General features: G+C 43.4%; 1 protein-coding gene across 1 annotated transcript in view; it reads left to right on the top strand.

The window, feature by feature from the left end:
* The window catches only part of GDNF (glial cell derived neurotrophic factor), a 93,431-nt gene extending 71,540 nt beyond the window's left edge, over positions 1-21,891 (top strand). Inside the window, exon 3 of the mRNA XM_068271811.1 lies at positions 19,763-21,891. Within this exon, the coding sequence (XP_068127912.1) occupies positions 19,763-20,241 (479 nt within the window). The 3' untranslated portion in view covers positions 20,242-21,891. The remainder of the gene's footprint in view (positions 1-19,762) is intronic.
* The last annotated feature ends 4,113 nt before the right edge of the window (positions 21,892-26,004 follow it).

Below are 26,004 nucleotides of genomic sequence, written 5' to 3' on the forward strand. Positions count from 1 at the left end.
TTTTAAAGTTAGTTTAAAGTTAGTTGAAAAATTATCTCTTAGGAGAAAACTGAATTGCATATGGCCCATAGTGTCATAAGTGTGATTAGTGAACTTTGCTCATCTTTTTGCTTCAGGCCGGTTGCACACACCTAATAGTAGCAGTAAAATCAGCAGGGCTGTGGAGTCGGTACAAAAATCACCCTCAGTTTATTGAAACCACCGACTCCAGGTACCCAAAATTGCTCCGACTCCATAGCCCTTCATACAGTATAACCCTGTGCCACGGTGCGGCGGCAGGGTCATATACATAGCCTTCCCCCCAGGAAACAACATACTCCCTGCTAGGCAGGAAGTACAACACCTGGGATTCCTTGACTATCAATAGCTTCTAATGATAACATATTTTGGGCTGTTCTAATAATAGGACATGGCTCAGGGTTGACTACAAAAGTAGAATCTGCTGATTTTATGTAGACAGAACTAGAGGACTATAACTCAGAACAATGGATGATCTTCCCAGAGGAAACCTCAGCTGAACTTAGTGTTATGATTACTGCTTCCAATCTATTGTAGCAAACTGGCTGTGCTGAGCTTGGCTGTGAAGTATGGTCTCCATCAGTTGTTTTGTAGTGAGAAACAAACAAACATGTCAGAGGGAGAATGATGTGGTGTGAAAGGGAAAACCTCATTCTTTGGTACACCAGGGAGATGTCCTGGAGAATTTGTCTGGAAAGGTTTTATTGGGATAAAAAAAACGCATCCCCGGGTAGCCACAGCTTCAGCTTGTTAGGCGTTTCCTGGGGAAACAGGTACACGCTAGTGGCGGAAGTTTGGCCACTGCCATAGGTGTACTTTTAAGTGCCAGGATTGGGTCGTCCAATAAATGTTGGGCATTAGGGCCACCTGTCAGTGATTGGTGGGGGTAAGTTGTGATAGCCATGAATGGGTGGATGTATAAGGTTAGCTGTGAGGAGTAGGTAGTTAAGGCTAGCCGTAGAGGGTGTGGTTAAGGTTAGCCATGGAAGGAAGTTAGTTAAGGTTAGTCATCAGCAGTGGAAGTGCTCAGTGTGAATATTGGGTTATGTTTAGCTTTAGTAAAATATCGGTGTGTATTACCAATATTTTATTATCATCATTTGCACTGTAACAGTAGAATATCGGTATTCTACGATATCCTACTATTGGGTTTTCTGGCTGGCCAAATTTCTAGGGTGCTCTCTTTTGCTGTACGAGTTTCCTGGTTAGGATAAGGGGAGAAAGTACTCTGAGGAAAAACATGCAAATACTACAAGGACATACAAGCTCCACACGGACAGTGTCTTCTGCTAGATCTCAACTGTCCCTCAGTTTTCTTCCCCACCCTTCTCAGTGACCCCTCTCTTGTCATCTCTCCCTCTCATCTCAGCTTCTCTCTTTTCTATTCCCCTTTCTTCTGTTTTTTCCACTTCACGTCTCTGTTTTCCGCACCTCTCTGTTCTTCTGCCTCTCAGGTGTTGCGCTCTAGCCCTTGAGGGCCATATCCAGGGAGAAATGGGTTCTACTTGATGAACAGCACACCTTATCTGATTCAGTCCCATCAATTAATTTAAACTGCCAGAAACGTGTAAGGACTTCGGCCCTTGACAACTGGAGTTAGACTTCCCTGCTCTGCCTTTATCATCTCCTCTTCTCTCTCCTCACTTTGATTTTTATCCCCCCCCCCCCCCCCTTTCTTTTTGCTTTCCTCTATTTTCACCTTTGATTTTACCACAAAGTCCCCAATATCTGGCACTGGCGGGGATCGCCTGATGCCGGATACATTTGCTTGCCGGTTGCTTGAGCGTAACGAATAATTGAAACCAATGCTGTATCACAGACTGTTGATTCGCTTTAAAAAAAAAAGAAATTGGCAAAAATCCTTCCCTTTCAGATACCCCAAACTGCATATAAGTATCAATCAGGAAGTTGCGGTGAAACATTTTAAAATGTGTTTTCAAATAAGCAGAAAGTAAACTTTAAAATGAGACTTGATATCTGCTGGCCGGTAGCTAGAAATCTGTTCTTCCATTCTGTGAGGAAAGTGCATTTTCCATTCCTGCATTCTTATTTTGGAAACTGCCGTGCGTGTTCTGGAAAACTCTTACCTGGCCAGTAGACTTTTCCCATGGGAACCATTGGCCAGGGTGCTTTCTGAGGTCTGAAGGTGCCCAGAAACACGCTGACTGCTGTGTGATCTTGACAGAGGATTATTAGGATCAGGTGACTGTTATCCGGTGACTGTACGGCCCGCAGACGCACTCACGCTCCCAGCTCTGCTAATGTTCAGTTTTGTTAATGTGCTCCTAGCTAACTAATTCTTCAGTCTCTTACATGAAGCAAAAACATGCACAAATACTTCCAATGGCCTGACCTTAAAAGACGACTGAAACGAGAGCGATATGAAGGTTGCTATATTTATTTCCTTTGAAGCAATAGCAGTTGCCTGGTAGTCCTGCGGATCCTTTGCCTCTAATGGCCCATACTCACGGGCAGCAAAAGTTGCCTGTCGCCAGCACACGTGAGCGTGTGGGCGACAGGCCGGCGACAGCTCCTCGCCAGGTCCCTCCGCGTACACACGCGGAAGAGGGACCAGCGGCGCGACGGAAGCTGTCGCCGACCTTCCTCCTCCCCCCACCGGAAGCTCCGCATTCTCAATGGAGGTTGCTGTCGCTAGTCCGCGTACTCACGCGGACTAGCGACAGTTGCGGCGGAGGTGCGGCGGCGACTGTTGCCAGGCGATTCAAAACTTTCAATCGCCTGGCGACATCAGCGACGGGCGACAGTTAGGGGTGCGCGCCCGTGCGACGGCCCATACTGTTGTGGCGACAATTGTAGCCCGTGAGTATGGGCCATTATACTTTTAGCCATAGACCCTGAACAAGCATCCAGCAAATCAGGTGTTTCTGACATTATTGTCAGATCTGACAAGATTAGCCGCATGCTTGTTTCTGGTGTGATTTATACACTACTGCAGCCGCATAGATGAACAGAGCTGCCAGACAACTGGTATTGTTTAACAGGAAATAAATATGACCGCCTCCATATTCTTCCCACTTCAGTTGTCCTTTATAAAGTCTTGCCAAGATACTGTATTCTGTACCATGGGGCACATCAGTCAGTGAGCTGTCTGTTTCCTCAGTGTTGCTGTGAGTAAAATATTTGTGCTGCTTTGGACATGAGTCAGAGCAGAGATCGGCAGTGAGGCGTCACATAATCCTCTCTCCATCACTACCATTATAATAAACGGGAGGTTCTGTTACAGGCTACAGAGTTATGTCATTTGTCTATAGGAATGCACCTGTGAGATCAGCAAGTAGCCCACATATTGACCAGCTTACGTCAGCACTCTTGACAGCAGCTGATCAGATTCTCTGACTCAAATAAAACTGCAGGTATCTTATTACAATCTAGAAACGGCGACGCTTTTTGAATAGGTGTTTATTGTCCTGACCTCTAGGGTTTATCCACAGTTTTGCATTGCTGAACCGTACTGGAGCAGTAAAGGAGACATGAACTTTTAGCATTTCGCTAGCTAAGCGTATGTAAAAAGCTGCTCCAGTCCCCCCCATGGCAACCGATCGCCAACGGCTATACATACCTCGCCACGATCCCACGAAAAGCGCAGTTTCCCGATTGGCTTCCGGCGTTGCTATGGCGTCATCGCGAAGCCTGGAGCCGATTGGGCGGCGTTGGAGGGCTGGGGGGTACGTATACCGGAAGGTATTGCGGGCGATCGCGGGGGACCGGAGCAACTTTCTGCATACGCTTAGCTATCGAACCGCTAGCTAAAGCGTATGCCACCATTTGTAGTGTGTGTAGTACGGGGTTACCGCCAAGGAGGTTAAACAGAAGGTATTTGCAATTATTCCGGTTGGAGTGAGCACATGATGTTTCCCACAATGCATCACTGCTGAATATGCAAATAATCCTTTGTTGTCCCTGTAAGCTAACCACACCTCCAGAACCGCTTGAATGCAATGATGTGTCTGCTAGTTAATTGTACAGAGGCACAAGAAAGTAATTTATAGTGCATTTTACTCTGAGACAAATGTACATTTAAAACAGGCATCCTCATGGGACAGAATCATCCTCTTCTGCATATCTTGCTATCAGAACGTTTATTTAGAACCATGCTTGGTGGATTTTAATGTACTTATTGGGTTCTGCAACCATTACAGACACAACATTCCCTCGCGTGCATTCCTAACATACTACATTTTATATTGCCGTCACATGTGGTATTGGGCAACGTAAATGTGTGTTTCTGATTTAGAAAGTGTTTACGGTGTATAAAATCACAGATTTGTATAGCCTCAAATGAGCATTTTTCTTCCCCCCCTCTAAACTGTATTTTTCTATTGATACAGCTCTGCATTGTTTGGGCACATTAATGGTCCTCAATCAGCAGACCAGGCCATGTGCTGAACTGCATCATCTGTCACTTGTTAGGTCTGGATAATAAGGCGTTGCCCTGGATGCAACAAGATGCAGCTGTTGCCGTGTAGGTGCAGCGCCGGGCATAATTACATTCACTAGTTATTGAACCGGCATAATTGTGGAGTAACATGTACTGGGAACAGCAAATTGAATTGATGAAAATTTTTTGAAAACAATTGCTTTTGTGAAATTCAGAATCACCAACAGGAATTAAGGAAGATGTGTCTCATTCCTGCTCTGTCAGAGTTTTCCCAGACTCCTGTAACGATTGGTGTAGCAACACAGACGTCTGATTATGTGTGATCTGCAGAATCACCGATAATACAGACGCTATACCTGATTATGTGGTGATCTGCAGAATCACCAATAATACAAGTATAGCTAGCAGGATAGCAATGTGTATAGTGCTTGGTGCAACAGTAACTGAATAGTTTAACTAGACCTCACCAGAGGAGCTGGTGGGCACTATTGGTACACAGTAACTGAATAGTTTGGCTAAACCTCACCAGAGGAGCTGGTGGGTACTATTTGTACACAGTAATAGAATAGTTAGACTAGACCTCACCAGGGGAGCTGATGAGTACTAGACAACAGCACCTCACCAGTGACAAGGGCTCACTGGTGAGTAGAGTGGTCAGACAGGCTAGGATCAGTAACAGGCGGGCAGGTACAGTACAAAATCGACAGGCAAGAGAGTAGTTAGATGTCAGGCAGAGTTCAGCAACAGAGTCAGATGGGCAGATGTACAGGAACGGTTTGCAAGAGCAGAGTCAGAGGATAGCCAGAGTCATACACAGAATATCAAATATACAATAAACAATAATCCTAGTCTTGTGTGAAATCCCTGGTTTCCTCCCAGATCAAAACGCACCGGATACTATCTAAGGTCTGAGCGCTAACACGTGAGTATTCGCAACAGCAGACAGGTTGCGAGTGAAGACTGAAGGCTTTTGAAGCAGAGGAGACCCCACGGCCACGCCCACCACCAATCAGCCAATCCGGAGCGCCGTGAGTCTCTGACGTCAGCTGACTGGCTGGTCAGCTGACTCGCCTCCTCTCCGCATAAAGGTCCTGTCTCCGCGCGCGCGATACAGCAACCCTATGAGCAATAGACTACCCCGTCCTTGGCGTACTAGACGCCAGAGGAACAGGAGAAGTCCCAGAGCAGGCAAGCGAGGCGGCTGTGGAGACACCCTGTGTGCCCGCAGCCGCTGCTTCCATAGGTGTTACAACTCCCTTGCAACACTGGTCTCCACCATGTACCTCAGTCTCATTTATCTGTATTTGCTGACAGAGGATGCAGTATTACACACAGTGGGGTAAATTGACTAAGCTTCTCTAGGCACTGATGGAGCACATACAGGTAGTCCTCTATTCCCTGTCCTCAAGTACTACCAACAGTGCATGTTTTGTGGAAATCCACAGAGGTGGTTAATCAGCTCTGCTGAGACACTAATTACCTCACCTGTGCATGTTTTTGGTTTTCTGCAACATGCACTGTTGGTGGTACTTGAGGACAGGGTGGAAAAGCCCTGCTCTATTCAATTACCTTTTTTTCCTAGTTTATATTTTTACACCTTGGCCCGAATGCAGTTCCCTTTTTCTCTTGAGTTTTCCCCTAGGAGATAATTTTTCATCTTCTATTTGAAATAACTTTCCAGCACTTTTCAACTGAAAAAGTACCCTCAAGTAGATGAAAGAGTACTAGCAAAATTATTTTGAGTAATTTCTTGGTTTCTGGTGGCTTAAAAGGCATTTTAAGCAAGACAATACCGATAATAGTTTTTACAGTACTTCTTCACCTTCTTTTTGGTACTGTTTTATTAGCAGTGCTGAAAACTTATTTTAAACAGAAGAATAAATGTATCTCCCAGAAGAAATCATAGGAGAAAATATGAATTGCATGCACCCCCCTTGTCAGTAAAATGCCTTTTAAACCACCAGCAAAGAAGAAAATACTCAGGCCCATATGTACGGTAATTAAGTTTTTCTCCTGAGTTTTTTCCTAGGTGATACTTTTAAACGTGTCAATAAAATGCTTTTTAAGCCAACAGACAGCAAGAAAATACTCAAAATAATTTTGGTAGTACTTTTTCACTTACTTTTAGGTGCTTTTTCAATTGCAAAGTGCTGAGAATTATTTTAAAGAGAAAACGGAGAAATCTCAGGAGAAAAAGTGAATTGCATATGGGCCCTTGCAAATAAAATGCCTTAAAGAGACTCTGTAACAAAAAAAGTTCCCCTGGGGGGGTACTCACCTCGGTAGGAGGAAGCCTCTGGATCCTATCGAGGCTTCCCCCATCCTCCTGTGTCCCACGGCGGTCTCGCTGCAGCCCACGGAATGCACAGCCGACAATTTGTCAGGCTGTGCAAAATTTAGCTTTTCTGTCTCCAGCGGGGGCTCTGTTGCGGCTCTCTGCTTGGAAACAGGAAGAAATAGCCGATCTCTGTCGGGTCGACTCTACTACACAGGTGCAGGAGACTCGCGGCTATTTCCGCCTATCTCCGAGCAGAGAGACGATACTGCGCCTGCGCTGGAGCCGAGAGGGTAAATATTTACATCCTTGCCATTTGGGGAACTTTATCAGCTCCGCCGTGGGACACAAGAACGGGGGAAGCCTCGTTAGGATCCGGAAGCTTCCCCCACCCGAGGTGAGTCCCCCCCCAGGGGAACTTTTTTTAGGTACAGATTTTCTTTAAGTCACTGGTAAGCAAGAAAATGCTAACAATAGTTTTGATATTAGCTTTTTCACCTTCTGTTTAGTACAATTGTAAAATGCTTAAAAGTTATTTTAAAGGACACCCGAGGTGAAAATAAACGGATGAAATAACGATTGTATCTATCTTCCTTCTCCTAAAAATGACTTTTTAAGATATTCCACAGTTTTATTTTATGTTTAAATCTACTTTTTAAGTTTTTACTGTTTTATTGTTTTTGCTCATTGACACATTCATTGAAGTATGCCAGAGCTAAAATCTATGAACTATTGAGTTCTGGTGGAACTCGATGGAGTTATGTGTTTATTCAACCCAAATAACTATGTAACTATGACCCTTTTTATCTCTTTCCTGCTTTCAGAAGCCATTTTCTGTTTTATAGTTGGAATTTCTTATCAGTGAGGGTCACACTGTAGTTACTTCCTGTCTGAGTCAGGACTGAGTCAGCCACTTACATACCTGATATTTAACTCTTTCAGGCAAAAGAAAGAAAAAAAGGAACACAGCACAGTTATTTGTGTGCTAGGCACGGTACATACCTATGTCTATCTCATCATGTCACCTCGGGTATCCTTTAAAGAGAAGATGAATAAAAAATATCTCCTAGGAGAGAACTTGAAGAAAAAGTTCAAAAAGGTTTAACACTTAGCAACACAATGTGTAATGCACAAAATGTGTCTATTTTTACTTTTGTTAAAAAGATGTCTTCAAAATTTTGCATCATATGCATTAAAAAATACTAGACTGAGCAGGCTTTAACATAAAGTCACAGCAGGTTATCAGTTAGGGTGAGAGAGTCATGTTGTATTGGTGAATCGTTGTACAGGAACAATCACTTGAGCCATGGGCGTTCAGTGGTTAGATCAGAGCACATGTAACTGTCATGTCTTTCATCGACATGAGCCAGAGACCTGCCTGTTGTGTCTGGCATGAGAAGCCGACCTCTGCTGGTTTCTGGATCGCAGTGCTCTCAGTACAGCTCTGACTAGTGAATGTTGAATCTTGCACAGCTCCATCAGCAGCATGCAGTGCAGACTTGTACCATTGTGTGCAGGGCGTCATACGATATCGTGGTATTCAGAGTTATTCGCCGCTTTAGGCTCTCACTTTAAATAAGTCTGCTTCTCTGACAGTCTATGGAATTTGACGTACCGGCAGTAAAATTCCAGCCCAGATCAGTTCAAAAAACAATCTAATACTATTTCTTATGGTATCAGCTAACTTAGGCAAATCTTACTGAACATATCTTAAAGAGAATCTGTACTCTAAAATTCTTACAATAAAAAGCATACCATTCTATTCCTTTATGTTCTCCTGGGCCCCTCTGTGCTGTTTCTGCCACTCCCTGCTGCAATCCTGGCTTGTAATTGCCGTTTTTATGCAGTGTTTACAAACAAAAGACATAGCAAGTGATAGGCTGAGAGTAGCTCAGTGTGTGAGTCATACAGAGCCTGCAGGGGGCCTGGAGAGGGTGTGTATAGCTTCTATCCAATCACAAGCAGCACAGCACATTCCAGCCTGACTGCCTCAGCCCGACAGACCCGACAGAGGAGAGAAGATTAGATTATATAACAGAGATAATACAGCCACTGTGCAACTGGGAAAGGCTGCAGTTAGACAGAGCACATTAGAACAGGTATAGGAACTTATAGGATAGAAGAAATAAGGATGAAAATTTTGTTTCAGAGTCTCTTTAACCTATTTTGGTTCCTGGACGTAGTTTCTACGTCCAGGAACCATGCGCGCTACCGCGCACTCCCGCGGCCAATCGCGCCCGTGCACGCGCACTCCTGGCCGCGGATTTGGTAGCCACGGAATCAATGTATCGGGCTATGGTGCCCGATCACTGATTCCTCTCCCCCGCTGAAAAAGCGACAGCTTCTCTCGGAAGCTGTGCTTTTTCTGGCTGTTCCCTCCCCGATGCGTCACTCTAAGCGTGTGCTACGCTTAGAGTGACGTCATGTAAACAAACTCATGGCCGCCATCTTGTGGCCAAAAAGTAATACTACACCTGAAAGAAAAAATAAATAAAAATTAACACACATTTACATTATAAATCTATTGTTTACCTCCCACCCTCCCAAAACTACCCAAATAAAATGTTTACTATAAAAAAAAAACATTACAATAAAAAAAAACATGTAAATATTTACCTAAGGGTCTAAACTTTTTAAATATCAATGTAAAGATGAAATATTTCTATATTTTTTTTAATTTTAAACTTGTAAATAGTGATAGATGCAAAATGGAAAAAATGCACCTTTATTTCCAAATAAAATATTGTCGCCATACATTGTGATAGGGACATAATTTTAACGGTGTAATAACCGGGAAATATGGGCAAATACAATACGTGAGTTTTAATTATGGAGGCATGTATTATTTTAAAACTATAATGGCTGAAAACTGAGAAATAATGAATTTTTCCATTTTTTTCTTATTCTTCCTGTTAAAATGCATTTACAGTAAAGTGGCTCTTAGCAAAATGTACCCCCCCCCCCCCCCCCCCAAAGAAAGCCTAATTGGTGGCGGAAAAAAACAAGATATAGATCAGTGCATTGTGATAAGTAGTGATAAAGTTATAGGCTAATGAATGGGAGGTGAACATTTCTCACGTGAAAACGACGGAACGCGAATGGGTTAATGATTAAAATTGCTTATATTTCACAATATTCTTTTATAGATTATTTAGCCAGTGTGTCGCCATTGTCAAATATTTCCTCTCCCTGATTTACATTCTGAAATTTATCACAGGTGCATCACTGAGGAATGCTTGTTTGTTGTGTGTTCCAAAGTGAGTAGAAACAACACCTATGGCCTCATCCAATTTTTTTTTCATAAGTTAGTTCTCTCCTAGGTGATATTTTCACATTGCAAAATAAAATGCCTTTTAAGATACCAGCAAGCAAAAAAATGCTTTTGATGGTACCTTTTCACCTCTTTTTTGGTACTTTTTCGGAGCCCTGGGCCCAAATGCAATTCACTTTTTGTCCTAGTTTACTCTTAGGTGCTATTTTCATATCTTGTCATAAAATGCCTTTTAAGCCACCAGCAGGTAAGAAAATACTCAAAATAATTTTGATAGTATCTTCTCACCAACTTTTTGGTACTTCAGTTGTTAAATGCTGAAAAGTTATTTTTAAAAGAAGATGAAAATTATCTCCTAGGAGAAAACTCAGGAGAAATTTACTTTTTATCCTTTGCCTTTTAAAGTGAACCTCCAGACTAAAAATTGACTCAGCAGCACTGGAAAGGCTTGGTGTTTCTTTAACTGTTTCACAGCATCAGAACTTTTTTTCTCTTATACGAGCCTCATTTTTAGCTGCACAGAAAAAAACTGCCCGGGCATTTTTCCCCTAATGCTGTGCAAAGCATAATGGGATTTCTGAGGTTGTTGTTCTCGTTCTGCTGTTTTGGTGCAATTTTTTTTTTTTTACATTTTGAATTTGACATTTGAAGCCTAGTATGTGCAGCTGGGAGGGGTGACCAGGACACAGGAAAGTTGGAACTGTCTCCTGCTCCTTGTCACCTCCTTTCAACCAAAAAGATGGCTGCCCCTATGACAAAGATGGCAGCCCCCATGAATCACCAACATTTGCCTGTGGGTAAGAGATTATATTACCTATCTATTCTAATTAACATAACTAATGTAACTTAATGACAGTATGTTTGTTTAGGCTGAAGTTCCCCTTTAAGCCACCAGCAAGCAACAAAAAACTCAGATTAATTTTGACAGTATCTTTTCTTCTACTTTTAGTTACTTTTTCAATTGAAAAGTTATATTAAACCAAAGATTAAGAATTATCTCCAAGGAGAAAACCTAGGAGAAAAAAAGTGAATTGCATATGCCCCTTCTGGGCCATATGCAGTTTATTTTTCTCCTGAGTTTTTTCCTCGAAGATAATTATTAATCTTTGAATTAAAATAACGTCTTAGCACTTTGCAATGGAAAAAGTACCAAAATGTAGGTGCAAATGTATTGTCAAAATTGTTTTGAGTATTTGTTTTCTTTCTGGTGGCTTAAAAGGCATTTTATGTACAAGTTGTTATAATACCCAGGCCCATAAGCAATTCACGTTTTCTCCTAGGTGAGATCTTTAAATTTGGCAATAACATTTTAAATTTAAAACACCAGCAAGCAAACAAATGCTCAAAATAATTTGAAAGTACTTTTTTCCCCTACTTTTTGGTACTGTCTCTATTGCAAAGTGCTACAAAGTTATTAAAAATCGAAGATGAAAAATTATCTCCTAGGAGAAAACTCATGAGAAAAAGTGAATTGCATATGGCCCTCTGTCTCCTAGAATGCACTGGGGGAAGAAGGCTGCATAACTAAATAGCCTAGGCTAAGCATCCCTGGGAGGGCGGGGCTACTAACCAATATACAGCAATATATGCGTATAGGAAGTGTTTTTGATGCTGAAACCAGGATAATTACGGTAATGTAAAGTTTGGTATCCTGAATAATTGAAAGCATTCTACTATATGTCGTCTCTGTGCCTGTTTAAGAGGTCTTCCATATTGATCCCAGGTAGACGCTGCAGAAATTTGTCATACAGAAATACTGCCTGCTTTACCCACAACCCGACCTGCACTTATAGCCCACTACACGCATCCCAACTCAAAGCAAAAATGGGTACCCAACCTGCATTTTGGATAATCCACAGGCACCCGATATGATGCAGGCCTCCTCTCAGTAATATGTAACACCTGAGAAGCGAGCTAACCTAAGGGCCCGTTTCCACTTGTGAATGAAAGCCAATGCGGCTACGCATCACTTCCGCTCCCATTCGCGTCACTTCCCCATCTCTCAATGCGGAAGTGTATTGGTGGATACGTCGTGCGGATGCGGCCATGCGAGAGTCTGTAGCATGCTGCAGATTCTCGGATCGCTCTGCACCACTCTGCACAACCAGCACGGAATGGAAATTGTTCCATTGCTGTGCATTGGTTACAGTACAGCCGCATCGCACCGCTTGTAATGGAAACGGGCTCTAACAGTTTTCGTACCATTACCCCAGCTAACCTTACGTTGCACAATGCCATCAGTACGTGTTACTGCAGACAATTAACTCATAACTTTGCCACCTGTGGCCCAGCTCACCCCGGCACTCGCAAGATTAGGTAAAGCGCGGCTTTTTCTCAATCAGTGTTCCCCTTTGATTGATTTTTGTCAGATTAAATGTTTTTATGAAATCTCGTGACTAATCCATTGATGGTTGTCTATAGATGTGTCAATAACACTATTGTTGTTGGGTTTTGTTTTCTTTACCATGGAAGCAGGGTGCCTCCCTCTCATAACCCACCCCCCCCCCCCATTTCCATATAAATAAACAGGCTGCTAGGTAGCCTGTCTGTACAGCAATCACTCCTTAAAGGATACCTGAGGTCACATCTAACATGACGAGATGGACATGGGTATGTACAGTGCCTAGCACACAAATAACTATGCTGGGTTCCTTTTTTTCTTTCTCTGCCTGAAAGAGTTAAATATCAGGTATGCAAGTGGCTGACTCAGTCCTGACTCAGACAGGAAGTGACTACAGTGTGACCCTCACTAATAAGAAATTCCAACTATAAAACCCTTTCCTAGCAGAAAATGGCTTCTGAGAGCAGGAAAGAGATAAAAAGGATCAATAGTTCATATATTTAAGCTCTGGCATACTTCAATGAATGTGTCAATGAGCAAAAACAAACAGTTAAAACGTAAAAAGTAGATTTAAACATAAAATAAAACTGTGGAATATCTTAAAAAGTCATTTTTAGGAGATGGAAGATAGATACAATCAGTTATTTCATTAGTTTATTTTTGCCTAGGGAGTCCTTTAACCACCCTGGCATTCTATTAAGATCGCCAGGGCAGCTGCGGGAGGGTTTTTTTTTTTAAAAAAAAAAACGATTTCATGCAGCCAACTGAAAGTTGGCTGCATGAAAGCCCACTAGAGGGCGCTCCTAACCCATATTTCTGATCGCCTCCGGCGATCCGCAGTAACAAGGAAGGCCGCAATGAGCGGCCTTCCTTGTTTTGTTTTGCTCGTCGCCATGGCGACGAGCGGAGTGACGTCATGGACGTCAGCCGACGTCCTGACGTCAGCCGCCTCCGATCCAGCCCTCAGCGCTGGCCGGAACTGTTTGTTCCGGCTGCGCAGGGCTCGGGCGGCTGGGGGGACCCTCTTTCGCCGCTGCACGCGGCGGATCGCCGCGTTGCGGCGGCGATCGGGCAGCACACGCGGCTGGCAAAGTGCCGGCTGCGTGTGCTGCTTTTTACAGCGAGCAAATCGGCCCAGCAGGGCCTGAGCGGCAGCCACCGGCGGTGATGGACGAGCTGAGCTCGTCCATACCGCTAAGGTGGTTAACTGCCACCTGAAGTGATCACTAGCAGTTGTTACTGAAAATGTGTATGTATGTTTCCCCTACTTGGCAAAGAGCAGCAAGCAAAGTATGATAACCTGTAGGGGTTGGTTTACAAACACAGTTCATCCTTCCCTCCCTGACCTAGGAAGATAAATTCTGGTTACCAAGCATTATGCACTATTATTGTTCTTGGCATTGCCTCATCAGAGAAGCTCAATAGACAGCAGCAGTACACCTGTCACTATTGTCATTCAACAACATAGTCACTCTGCATTGCCCAGTGCACTTCCTGGGAGCTAATTAAAGAATATATCCTCAGCGCTCCAATATGCAAACTAACACTGAGGCACTTTCAAGAGTTACTGTACTTCCTCTATGCTGGAATATGAAGTGAAGGCGATTCTATACAATAGGACACAGACAGAAGTAAATCCTACACATAATGTTCTAACTTTTCTGTAGTCAAAGGTTGGGCAATAGCTGTACTTAAAGTGAACCTGAACTCTTGCACAGGATAGAAGGGAAACATAGAGAAATCCACCCTGTATGTAGTTAGAGAGTTAAGCGTGTCTAATTCCCCCTCATCTGTGACTAATCACAGTTGTAATTTGATCTCTCAGCTGTGTCAGCTGGCTGCCTCGGCACAGCAGCTAATTTGTAAACACGGCTGCTTCCATGAATGCAGGAAGTAGGCACACTGCAGATTTATTGCAGGAATTGTATCAGCAGTAACAAATAAATGTTTTATTCTGCTGTTGCTTATCTTTTAGTGCAGAGAGTAAATTCTAAATTCAGGTTCGCCTTAAAGGTATTATAATAACCACAATCACAGAAATGGGACCAGTTTAAATTTCAGTTTGGCCAAGCTGATATACAAGCACTCATGATACGTAATGTTGTTTATTAAATCTTGCAGCTGTTGTCCAAAAACTGATGTGTTATGGCTGTCAGGGCCGGCCTTAGGTTTCACAGTGCCCTGAGCGTAACCAGATTTTAGTGCCCCCCCCCCATTTATCCTCTTCGCATGCATATATATACAGATCCCTCCCTTTTAGTGTATATAGGCAGATTCCCCCCTTTAGTGTATATAGGCAGATTCCCCCCTTTAGTATATGTAGGCAGATCCCCCTTTAGTGTATATAGGCAGATCCCCCCCCCCCCCCCAATTTAGTGTACATAGGAAGATCCCCCACTTTAGTATATACAACATCCCCCTTTTAGTGTATATAGCTAGGCAGATAAATAATGTATAGTATACACGCAGATCCCCCTTTAGCGTATATAGGCACCACTCCACTTCCTCAGCTGGGAGGCAGTTGGGGAATCTTACTTTTCTGATTGTAGCTGGGGATAGAAGATGACCAGGAGTGACAAGCAGGTCTCTCTCTCTGTTTAGTGCGCAGCACAAACATCGCCTGTGAGCGAGGGGAGGTGCTACTGGCACACATGGCTCACACAGACTCAGCAAGAGGGTCTTTGCCCCATCACACCCAGCGGTACCAGGGGGCGGAGCTACCACTTGCAGCAGCCACAGACTGACCCGCAACCGCAGCCAGCAGGTAGAAATGAGGCCAGGGCCAGTTAAATGCACTTCACATGCGCCCCCCTGGAAGCCAGCTCCGTGAGCGACCACTTCGGTTGCTCAGGTCAAAGGCCGGCCATGATGGCTGTTGTACATGGATTTTTAGGGTAGATGGGGGGTAAGGGGGGTTAGTGTGAGGAATAGGTTAGGGAAGTCAGCAGCATAATATGAGTAACATTACCAACATTCTAACTATCGGAAACACTTTTATGCTACATCTAGTGCTCCAATGACCTGTACTCCTCTTTCATATGTACACAAGCAAGAACCTGTTATTTTGCTAACTGCTTCTCTTTTGTTGCTGCGTTGCTAAGATTAGCTTAGTTCTATTTTATCTATTATCTATTCGGTATGAATGCTGTCTGCTGAAAGGTTTTATTTATTTGTTTTACGTATTTATATCGCGCCGACCTATTAGGAAGCGCTGTACAGAGTAAATTGTCTTGTCACTAAATGTCCTTCAGAGGGGCTCATAATCTAATCCCTACCATAGGCATATATCTATGTACTGTATGTATTGTGTAGTGTATGTATCATAGACTAGGGCCAATTTAGAGTGAAGCCAATTCACTTATCTGTATGTTTTTGGGATGTGGGAGGAAACCATAGTGCTCGGGGGAAACCCACACAGACACAGAACATATAAAATCCTTTCAGTTGTTGACCTGGCTGGGATTTCAAACTAGGGTCCCATCACTGCAAGGCCAGAGCGCTAACCACTACGCCACCGTACCATTTATCTGGAGATCAAGCACAACTTTTAGGTAAAATTGTTAAAGCGGACCGAAACGGTAAATTCCAAAGTGAAAACTTGCCAGGATGACACTAATGGCCCATACTCACGGGCAGCAAAAGTAGCCTGTCGCCAGCACACGTGAGCGTGTGGGCGACAAGCCGGCGACAGCTCGTCGCCACGTCCCTCCGCGTACACACGCGGAAGAGGGACCAGCGGCCGCGACGGAAGCTGTCGCCGACGTTCCTCCTCCCCCCGCCGGAAGCTATGCGTATCCCAATGGAGGTTGCTGTCGCTAGTCAGCGTACTCACGCGGACTAGCGACAGCTGCGGCGGCGACTGTCGCCAGGCGATTGAACATTTCAATCGCCTGGCGACATCAGCGACCGGCGACAGTTCGGGTTGCGCGCCCGTTCCGGGCGACAGTTCGGGGTGCGCGCGGCCCATACTCACGGGCGACCTGTCGCCGCAACACGCGCGCGCCGCGTGTTGAGGCGACAAAAGTCCCTCGTGAGTATGGGCCATTACTGTGACCGAACTCCACTCTTTTGTTGCTACCCAATGCAGCAACGGGTGATTTCTATGGCCTGAACTCTTAGATCTCTTTGCAAGGGCAGAAAACTGCCATGGCAGTTTTTTTAGGAGTGGGTGTGGCTAAACAACAAAGCCTGTTTTTTCTGCCACAAAGGTCAGTTTTTAAACCCTTATTCGTACTACTCTATCATAACTTCTGTGAACTGTGCCAACAGGGTAGAACTTATTTCTACACTTTAGGTCCTCTTTAAAGTGAACCCGTGCTGGAACTTTTTGATTAAAAAAAAACATACTACCTGGGGGACTAGCCAGATCAGGTAGCCTCAATTACTGCTGCTCTACCTGGTAGCCTCAATTACTGCTGTGCTTTCAGTTTCAGTGGCCCTGGAGTCACAGTGCTGCAGCTCCTGCTCTGTGTGTCTCATGACAGAGCGCAGAGGGGTGGGCAGAGGCGGGGAATGGGTGGAAGTGGTTCAGAGCTGAGCCATGGAGAGCAAGGGAAAGGGTTTTCCTAACACAAAAGGGGGCGTTTTTGCAGGAGTGCCTCTCCTGCAAGAAACGCCCCTTCCCCAGTTGAAAGCCGACAAGCTGCTTGTCACCGTTTTGTAGGGATCACAGTGTGGCGCACGGGGGGGCAGAGAGCTGCGCACGGGACACAGAGGCATGGCATAGAGCAGGGAACATTCCTCTGTTTCCAATCTGCCCCCCACCCCGCACCACCTCGGGTACACTTTAAGCTGCTAAAGAAGGGAGTTATGTTCACGCTAGTCTTTTGGGGAAGGGGTTAGATTTTGGCTGTATAAGGCAAGGGTAATGGTGGTGGAGGGGTGGAGTAGCAATTTTGAGTATATTTAGGCTCTATAACTAAAGTTTTTTCCCCACTTGCAACAAAGAAAACTTGAAACTGATATTAGAAAGATGTTCAGAATTATAGATGACTCCAGACTAAAAGAGGTCCTTTTTTTTTTCTTAGAAATAATGACTTATTTACATTTACAACAGGTTCCCTTTAATGACCTAATGTTTCCCCAGCTGAGTAGACTAGTAACACTTGATATAGGAGCTTTGCTAATGGAATGTATTGATTGACATGGAACGCAGCCATAAGTCACTGTGAGGATCAGTCATCAGACATGTGGTCCTCATGTGGTCTTTATTACTGTACATCATTTATTTCCAGGACCGAACGATGTGGTGATTTAGCTGGTAATGTTATATATTGTATTAAAACAAACATGGCACTTCTGGCTGTGTGCTGAGTGACTGAGGCTGAACTCTCTAACTTGCTGCATGTGGTGAGTGTCGGGAATCAGCAAGCTGCCTGCTTGTACACTGAATAGTAGAGATGGTTGTGTGTAGCAGAAATCATGATTCATGAAGTAGCATGCCAGTAGAATCAGGTGATAGATTGGTAAGGTTCTGATTGGCTGTGACGATTCCTGCTCTGAACGACACAGGAAACAGAAGTGACATATGATTATCATAATACCTTACCCTTATCTATACACCTAACATTAAACGCCTAACACTACTATCTACACCGCTAACACTAACCCCCTTCACATACAATACCTGTGCAATACCCGTATCTATACGCCTAACACTACTCCTATCTACACTCCTAACACTAATCCCCTTCCCATACAATACCTGTACAATACCCGTATGTATACGCCTAGCACTACACCGATCTACACCGCTAACACTAACTCCCTTCCCATACAATATCTGTACAATATCCGTATTTATACGCCTAACACTACTCCTATCTACACTCCTAACACTAATCCCCTTCCCATACAATACCTGTACAATACCAGTATCTGACACAACCCCTTCCCATACAATACCTGTATCTACATGCCTATTACTACCCCTATCTACCACCTAACACTAGGCTCCCTTAGAATATCCATATCTATATGCCTAACACAACCGCTATCTACACACCTAACTCAAATCCACCACTCAGAATATCTATATCTATTCACCTAACACTACACCTATCTACAGGCCAAACACCCCCCTCCACCCACACACACAAAAAAATACCTGTATCTACACGGTACACACTACCGAATGGGTGAGGAAAGGTGATGAGAAAGGAACTCCCACTTTGCTGGCAGCTCTACACTTTGTGTACAGATCACTGGGTCATGTGACTCTTTCTAAAGGGGCCCATACACTTACCGATATTCCCGCCAATATACAGCCGATTCGATCACGGGGATCGAATCGGCTGTGAAATCGTCACGCAAACGCTGACCGAACGATCGCTTTCCATCCGAAATCGATCATTCCCGTCGTTCCGTCCGTGCGGAAGATTTCCCTCGATCGCCGCCGGGTCGGGAGTGTGTCGATAGCGGCGTTCGAATGCCCGTCGACCGACGCAATACAGCGGCAATACATTACCTGGTCTCCGCTGTCTCTTCTCCGCTGGGTTCCGGCTGGCTACTTCCTGTCCCAGCAGGAAGTTTAAACAGTAGAGCGCCCTCTACTGTTTAAACTTCCCCAGGCAGGAAGTGAAGCCAGCCGGTCCGAAACCCGGAGCGGAGAAGAGACAGCGGAGACCAGGGGACTCGCGCCGGCCGGATCAGGTAATGTATACGGGGGGGCGGCGTCAGCTCCACAGATTGTGATCGGTTTCATGCTGAAATCAATTCACAATCTGTTTGCAGTAAAGGCAGCCATACGATCCCTCTCTGATCAGATTCGATCAGAGAGGGATCTATCTGTTGGTCGATCTGTTGGCAAATCGACCAGTGTATGGCCACCTTAAGGGAGCTTCACTTTAATGCTTGGTACACACCATACCATTTTCTTATATTTTCTGTTAGATTTACCTGCCAGATAGATAATTTCCAACATGTTGGAATTTATCTATCTAACCATCTATCTGCCTATCAATTAGGCATTGTTCTACTCAGCAGGAGATAACCAGAAGACAATGCACCAGAGATAATAACCAGTCTCTACCAGTACTTTACAGAAAATAATCTAACAGAAAAATCTAACAGAAAATTGTATGGTGTTCACTGGGCATAACAGCTGCATCAAATATGAACATTGTGTGAATGACGATATGATCTCCAATTCACCTTCACAACAATAAAAAATTCAGGAGGGCAAGCTAGACTTTTAATCTGACAAATTTCAGTTTGTTTTGAATATATCTTACAGATGCTCAAAAGTGTTTGGCGTCTAAAATGAACTGTTGCCAGTGAGCATTTGATAAAAGTATTTTGGGCTTTCAGAACTATGATTGTTTTTATCCCCTTCACTATAACAAAATGCCTTTCTCCCATTCATTTATGCATCAGAAATGAGCATTTTATTTTGCTGTTCCAGCATGGTATTTTCATCTGTTTTTGTATTCTTTTTTTTTGTTTGTTTTTTTATTGCAGCTGAAATACCTGAAGACTATCCAGATCAGTTTGACGATGTGTTGGAGTTCATTCAAGACACCATAAAAAGACTTCGAAGGTCATCCAACAAGCAGCCTCTCTCCCGGCGAGACCGAGGGAGACACTTTGTTGCAACAGAGACTCAAAGTTCTAGCAAAAAAGCAGGCAAGGATCGAAAGCGTAAAAACAAGGGCTGTGTGTTGCGAGAGATCCACCTCAATGTGACGGACTTGGGTCTGGGCTACGAAGCCAGAGAGGAACTGAAATTTCGATACTGCAGCGGGTCTTGCAATAACCCAGAGACCACCTATGACCAAATTCTCAAAAATTTAACTGTCAAGAAAAAGTTGGTCAACGACAAGGTGAAGCAGGCATGTTGCAGGCCAATTGCATTTGACGATGATGTCTCCTTCCTGGACGACAATCTTGTTTACCACACCTTGAGACAACATTCCGCCAAGAAATGTGGATGTGTTTGATTTTCATTTTGCGGAGGGCCGCTCGGCAGTGTGCGTCGCATTCCTGATTAAACACAAAAAGGAACGGATCAGGGATCAAGATTCCCGTTGCAGTATCCTGAGGTTGAGGATGGAGAAGAGGACCAAGGAGAGCTGGGCTTGATGCCGTCACGGCAACGGTTGGGGCATTTGTCCTGCAAGCGCGAGAATGAGAAATGGCTCTGGGGTAAAAAAACATGGCGACAGTGGTGCCCAGATGTGCTCTTGTAGGAGGATCGTGTTTTCACCAATATATGTATATGACTCACCAGCAGCATTGACTGGAAAAGTCAATAACCAGCTTTTAAACACAGGCATTTATACATCATGCATGTCAGGTTTTTTTCCTCTATACTTTTATTTTTTGTACAACAGACAACAAATGTATTACATAATCCGTTAGCTCTGTATTTTGGGGTTGAATTAAAATATTTGCTATTGTAGTACATGTTAATTCAGTTCACGTTAAGCCCGTTGACATTATTATTACTACAGAACGTTATGTTTATGTAATGCTGTCTTCAGACAATTGTAAACTGTAGCAGCTTTCATTTTATAGCCATGTTAATTGATTGTATCGTTCCTACCCCAAGATTGGTTTCCAGGTGGATATATATATATGAAAATTTTATGAAAATTACTGGCAGAAGGAAGGAGTATACTGTGGCCCAGAGCAACCAATTAAATTCATTCACTTTTTTGCAGAAGAAGTCCAGTTTCCTAGAACCCCAAAAGCCCTTCTGATTACAGGGCAAACCCAAACTAATCCATTAAGAGTAGTTCCACTGAAGAACGAGGGATCAATAGAGAGTGACTTGCCTCCAGTCTGTAACACAGAGTCTAAAACTTCTGGTCTACAAAACTTCTCGACTTTAATACTAACCTTGGTCACTCATTAGTTTCTGGATTTCTCCAATCACTCTAAGGGGTGGACACCTAATGGAAGGAAGAACAAAGCTTAGGGAGCAGGTCCTAGAAGTCACTTGGACCAGAATGTTAAAGCAGGAAAGCAGAAGACCATGAACACAATGGCCCTTATTCAATTCACTTTTACTCCTAAGTTTTCTCCTAGGTGATATGTTCAAGCCAACAGCAAGAAAGAAAATACTGTTTGGTGCTTTGTCAATTGCAGAATGCTGAAAAGTTATTTTAAATAGATGAAAAATGATCTCCTAGGAGAAAGAGAAAAAGTGCATTGCATATGGCCTATGCCTCTTTGTAGATTGTTATGAAATGGCTTTAAAACTGAAACCTTTGGAGTGGACTTCAATGGGTTTCTCTGAGAAGGTGCAGGTATTTTCCGTTTCTAAGTAATCTCTTAAAGGGGGCTAAAGCTGTCTCTTAAAAATCTCCAAGGCACAGAGTTATCATTGACTGGTAGAGCTACCGGTTACCGACCGGTGTCCAAAACAAATTCTGAACAAACTTTTTCCAAAGCAAAATTTACTTTGGCAAAAATTTTGCATGTATGCGTCCCCTTTTAGCATAATAAATTGATGTCTTAGATACTTGGTTGCTATGGATTACAGAGCCATATTCCACTTCTATTACATAAGGGCATAACCCACATTTTTTTATTTTATGCTTTGTGGTAGGTGCAATTAAATATGAACATGCGAGAGTTTAATTGGACAGACGTTTCAGACTATTTTTAGTGTCATGTCTGTATGTCCCTGACTAGATCATTTAAATTCTTAAATGTCTTAGGCTGGTTTCACAGTGGGACGTTACAGGCGCACGTTAGAGCAGCCTGTAACGCAGCCCACCGCACAGTAATGAAAAATCAATGGGGCTGTTCACAGTGCGGACGTTGCGTTACATTGTAACGCTGCGTCACAAGACAACGTACTGCATGCAGTACTTTAGACGCGGCTGAGCCGCGTTAGACTGCTTGCACATGCTCAGTAATGTTGGGGAGGAGCGGAGAGCGGCCAGGCACATGGCTAATTAATATGCACTGCACGTTATGACGTGCAGTGTTAACTTCCTGGAGCAGCCGCTCTGTGCGGCGATTGGCCGGCGGGACCACGTGATGCCGCATGCGCACAAGAGTGCGCATCACGGCATCACTGACGCCAGAGTGAGCTGCACAACGCGGCTCACTCTGACGTCCAGATCCAGCACCACCAGGCGTTGAGTTAGGGGGACGTTATGCGACCTTAACGCCCCCTCTAACGCAACGTCCTGGTGTGAAATTAGCCTTAAAGGGCACCTGAAGTGTGAGGAATATGGATGCTTCCATATTTATTCCTTTTTAAAACAATACCAGTTGCCTGGCAGTCCTGCTGATCTTTCAGGCATCAGTAGTATTTGAATCACACACCTGAAACAAGTATGGAGCTAATCCAGACAGACTTCAGTCATAAACACCTGATCTGCTGCCTGCTAGTTTAGGGTATATGGCTAAAAATATTAAAGGCAGAAGATCAGCAGGACAGCCAGACAATCTTCATTGTTTAAAGGGAAATAAATATGTCTGCCTCCGTATCTCCCTCACTTCAGGTTCCCTTTAAGTCAGACACCTGATCGGCATATGCTTGTTCAGGGTCTATGGCTGAAAGTATTAGAGGCAGAGGATCAGCAGAACAACCTGGCAACTGGTATTGTGTAAATGGAAATAAATATGGCAGCATCCATATGCCTCCCACTTTAGGTGCCCTTTAAAAAGGATTTAATGGAAAACATAAAGTGAGAAGATTATAGAGGAGGTGCCATTACCAGCTTCCTTTAGAAAAAATGTGTATGCCTGGTTGTTGTACTCATCCTATTGTTCTAATATATTATAAACCAACCTTCCAGAACAAGTCAGTACATTGGATGTTCTGGCTCAACTAGCAGTAGAGTCCAGCAAGGCCGTAGTTATAGGACTTGCAGAACATCCAGGCAAATAGCTTTCTAACACGTGACTGCAAAATGGCAGCCTCCCTATTCTTCCTTTTCTGCTCACTGTATGATCCAGAGTAGGGGATTTGCAGAGTCTAGTCATAGGGAGACTTTTTAAAGGATGCTTCCATCTAAAAAAAATAATTTGTTTTTTGCTGGAGGGTGATGGTTGCTGTAAAACTATAACTGTATAGTTTGTGGCTGTGATATACGATGATCCAGTTTCATATCATTCCTCTGGAGAACTGCTCTGCACTCTACTGCTGATGTCTGGCAGGGTCTGGTGTCAGCTTCCTTGACTTTTGATGGAACCTCCTGAATCACAAATGGAGGAAACAGCAGCTGTAGTGGAGACAACTGGAGGTGTCGTGTCTGATTACGCTGCCTTTGAATTTGCGCTGCCCCGCATGCGCAGTAGGAGACTGTGCGGCCACAGTTCCTATTGAATTATGCTGCTGATGGTAAAATACTAAATATCTCTGCTTCTAAACATCCTACACTCCCCACATTTTCAGGGTAGGGAGGGGAACCCCCCAATTACCTCTATGCCAAATTGCAGCCCCCGAGACCCACTGGTTCCCGAGATAGGTTTCTCTAATCTATCTCCTGAACCAGCAGGGCTCGGGGGCTGCAATTTGGCATAGAGGTCGTTCGGTGGAACCTCTCCCTACCCGGAAAATTTGACGAGTGTATGATGTGTGGAAGCGGAGATATTTATTATTTTACCATCAGCAGCATAATTAACGTCACACTGAGCATGCGTGCTACTCAGTGTGGAAGGGAGCTTCCGGGCAGCGCAATCAGACATTACAGAGGAATCTATGAAGCTGAATGCTCACATTGAGACTGGAACACCATGCTGTCTACAGCATCCTCCATCCCAAACATGAATATTTGTTCATGTAGATAGTGTATGTTTAAAGCGCACCTGTAATTCTTGAAGTAAACAGTATCTGGGAAAAAGAAGGGTAAGAGAAGTAGACAATATATCTGGGTATATTTTACAGCAGCATGTTACGAAATTCTACTTTAGCATAATGCATTTCCATTTCCTGTAGTAGTTATCATGCCAATACTAGCAAAATAGCCTGTAGAAGAAATAAGAAAAACCTTTCTTTTTAATATGTTGTTTGCTCAAGTGCTACAGGTGCTCTTTAAAAGACTCCGTGAGCTCAAATCACAAAGTGTGTGAGGTATTTTTAAATTAGAATAGTCACCTCCCAAATTATATTTGGCTCTGTAATCTTAAGTCACCTGGTGATGTTTGGTATTTAATTTCGACCCTTTTTGGATGAAGATAAATCAGACAACCCTATTTGTAAAATGGTTGATGCGGAATTTGGAATATGAAGCAGTTAGAAAAGTCTGAATCGAAGCTGAAGTAGATCAACTGTTATAATTTCCAAATATGTTGCCGATATGGTCTCCATTATTTTTTGGCCCGTTAAAGCTTTTTTTGAGGACTGTTTCCAAACGTTTATAAATAATCCACTCAACACAGATTATATAAATATCTATATTTTGGGGTTTACAGTGTCATTGTATTTTTCTTTTCTTTGACAGTACAATAGGAATTGGTCTCCGAGGCCAAGCAGACTACTTGATGCCATGCATCCACACAGATACATGAATATATAAGAGATATTTATTGAGAATTAAGTTATTGCTATTTATTACAGTCCAGTTATGAATGTTTCCTTTATTTTTTCCTATTTATTGCATTTTCTCTTCTTTAATGGTGCCAAAGCGAAGCATGCTCTCAAAAGTCACATGAGACGGATGCAAGCCTGTTGTCCAATCACATACTTTACCCTTTTCACAAGTGGTCCGTGGAGATGAAGGGGTTCAGTCAATTAGCAGAGGCTAGTTTATTTTCTATGCTTTTTTTATTAAGATATGCTTCACAGTAAGTTCTTCTAGAGCTGTGAATGTATTGGTTCTTCTGTCCTTCAAGAAAAAACCCACAGCTGTCTACTATAATGAGATTCTATTTTGTTTTCGAGTCATGTGATCTAAAGACCCCATAGCTGTGCTATCAGCAGATCTTTCTTGTGTATGCTGATGGAGACTAAGCTTAGGTTGTGATTTGCCTTCTTAAAACAGAAGGAAACTTCCTAGTGGTTTGGGTCACCCCGAGCTGCTTAAGATTAGGTTGCAGCCCATAATCTCAAGCTTCTATAAACCATATGATCTGATGTTATACTTTTATATGATTAGTGAGATGCTAATTTTCCAAATAAGTTCAAACGACATGCATCTTGAAACCCAGTCAATTAGAGTTAGCAGCTACCAAGTTCAGTTGGATAAGTTTCAAGTTACATTCTATCTGTAACGCATTTGCTAGAAACTCATAAAATTACCCTCCTGTTGATCATCGCTAAGTATAACTTCCTCGTGGCCGATGTTGTCAACCAATTACGAACAAACTTGCCAGCTGAACTCTGGCAGGACTTAGTTAACTGTGGACATGGTCTCCTAAAACACTGATTTGGTCAAGTCGGTGTTGAGGTTTTTGGGTGTATCTGGGGTGACCTCTAAATTCAATAAGTCTTACGAATTTTCAGTTTTTACTGTGAAGCATTTTCTTAATGTTAATTTACTATAGTGAGGTAATAAGTTGCTTTACTGATTGGTCTATTCTACACTCCCGGCACCACTCCTGCTGTGTATCTTCAAAATATTGTACATTTGGATGCTAGATCGGCTGAGGAACACAAACTTGTTATTTGCAGTAGCATTATAATACGTAATTGAGTTGTATCTGTTCTTTTTTTTGCTGCTCAGCTATGTGGTTGTTGAATTTGCCTTGAGCTACTTTTATTGTGGAGTTGAAGCCTTAATGAACTTGCTACAAACATCTGT

The sequence above is a fragment of the Hyperolius riggenbachi genome, chromosome 1 (assembly GCF_040937935.1).
Source record: "Hyperolius riggenbachi isolate aHypRig1 chromosome 1, aHypRig1.pri, whole genome shotgun sequence".
Taxonomy (NCBI): domain Eukaryota; kingdom Metazoa; phylum Chordata; class Amphibia; order Anura; family Hyperoliidae; genus Hyperolius; species Hyperolius riggenbachi.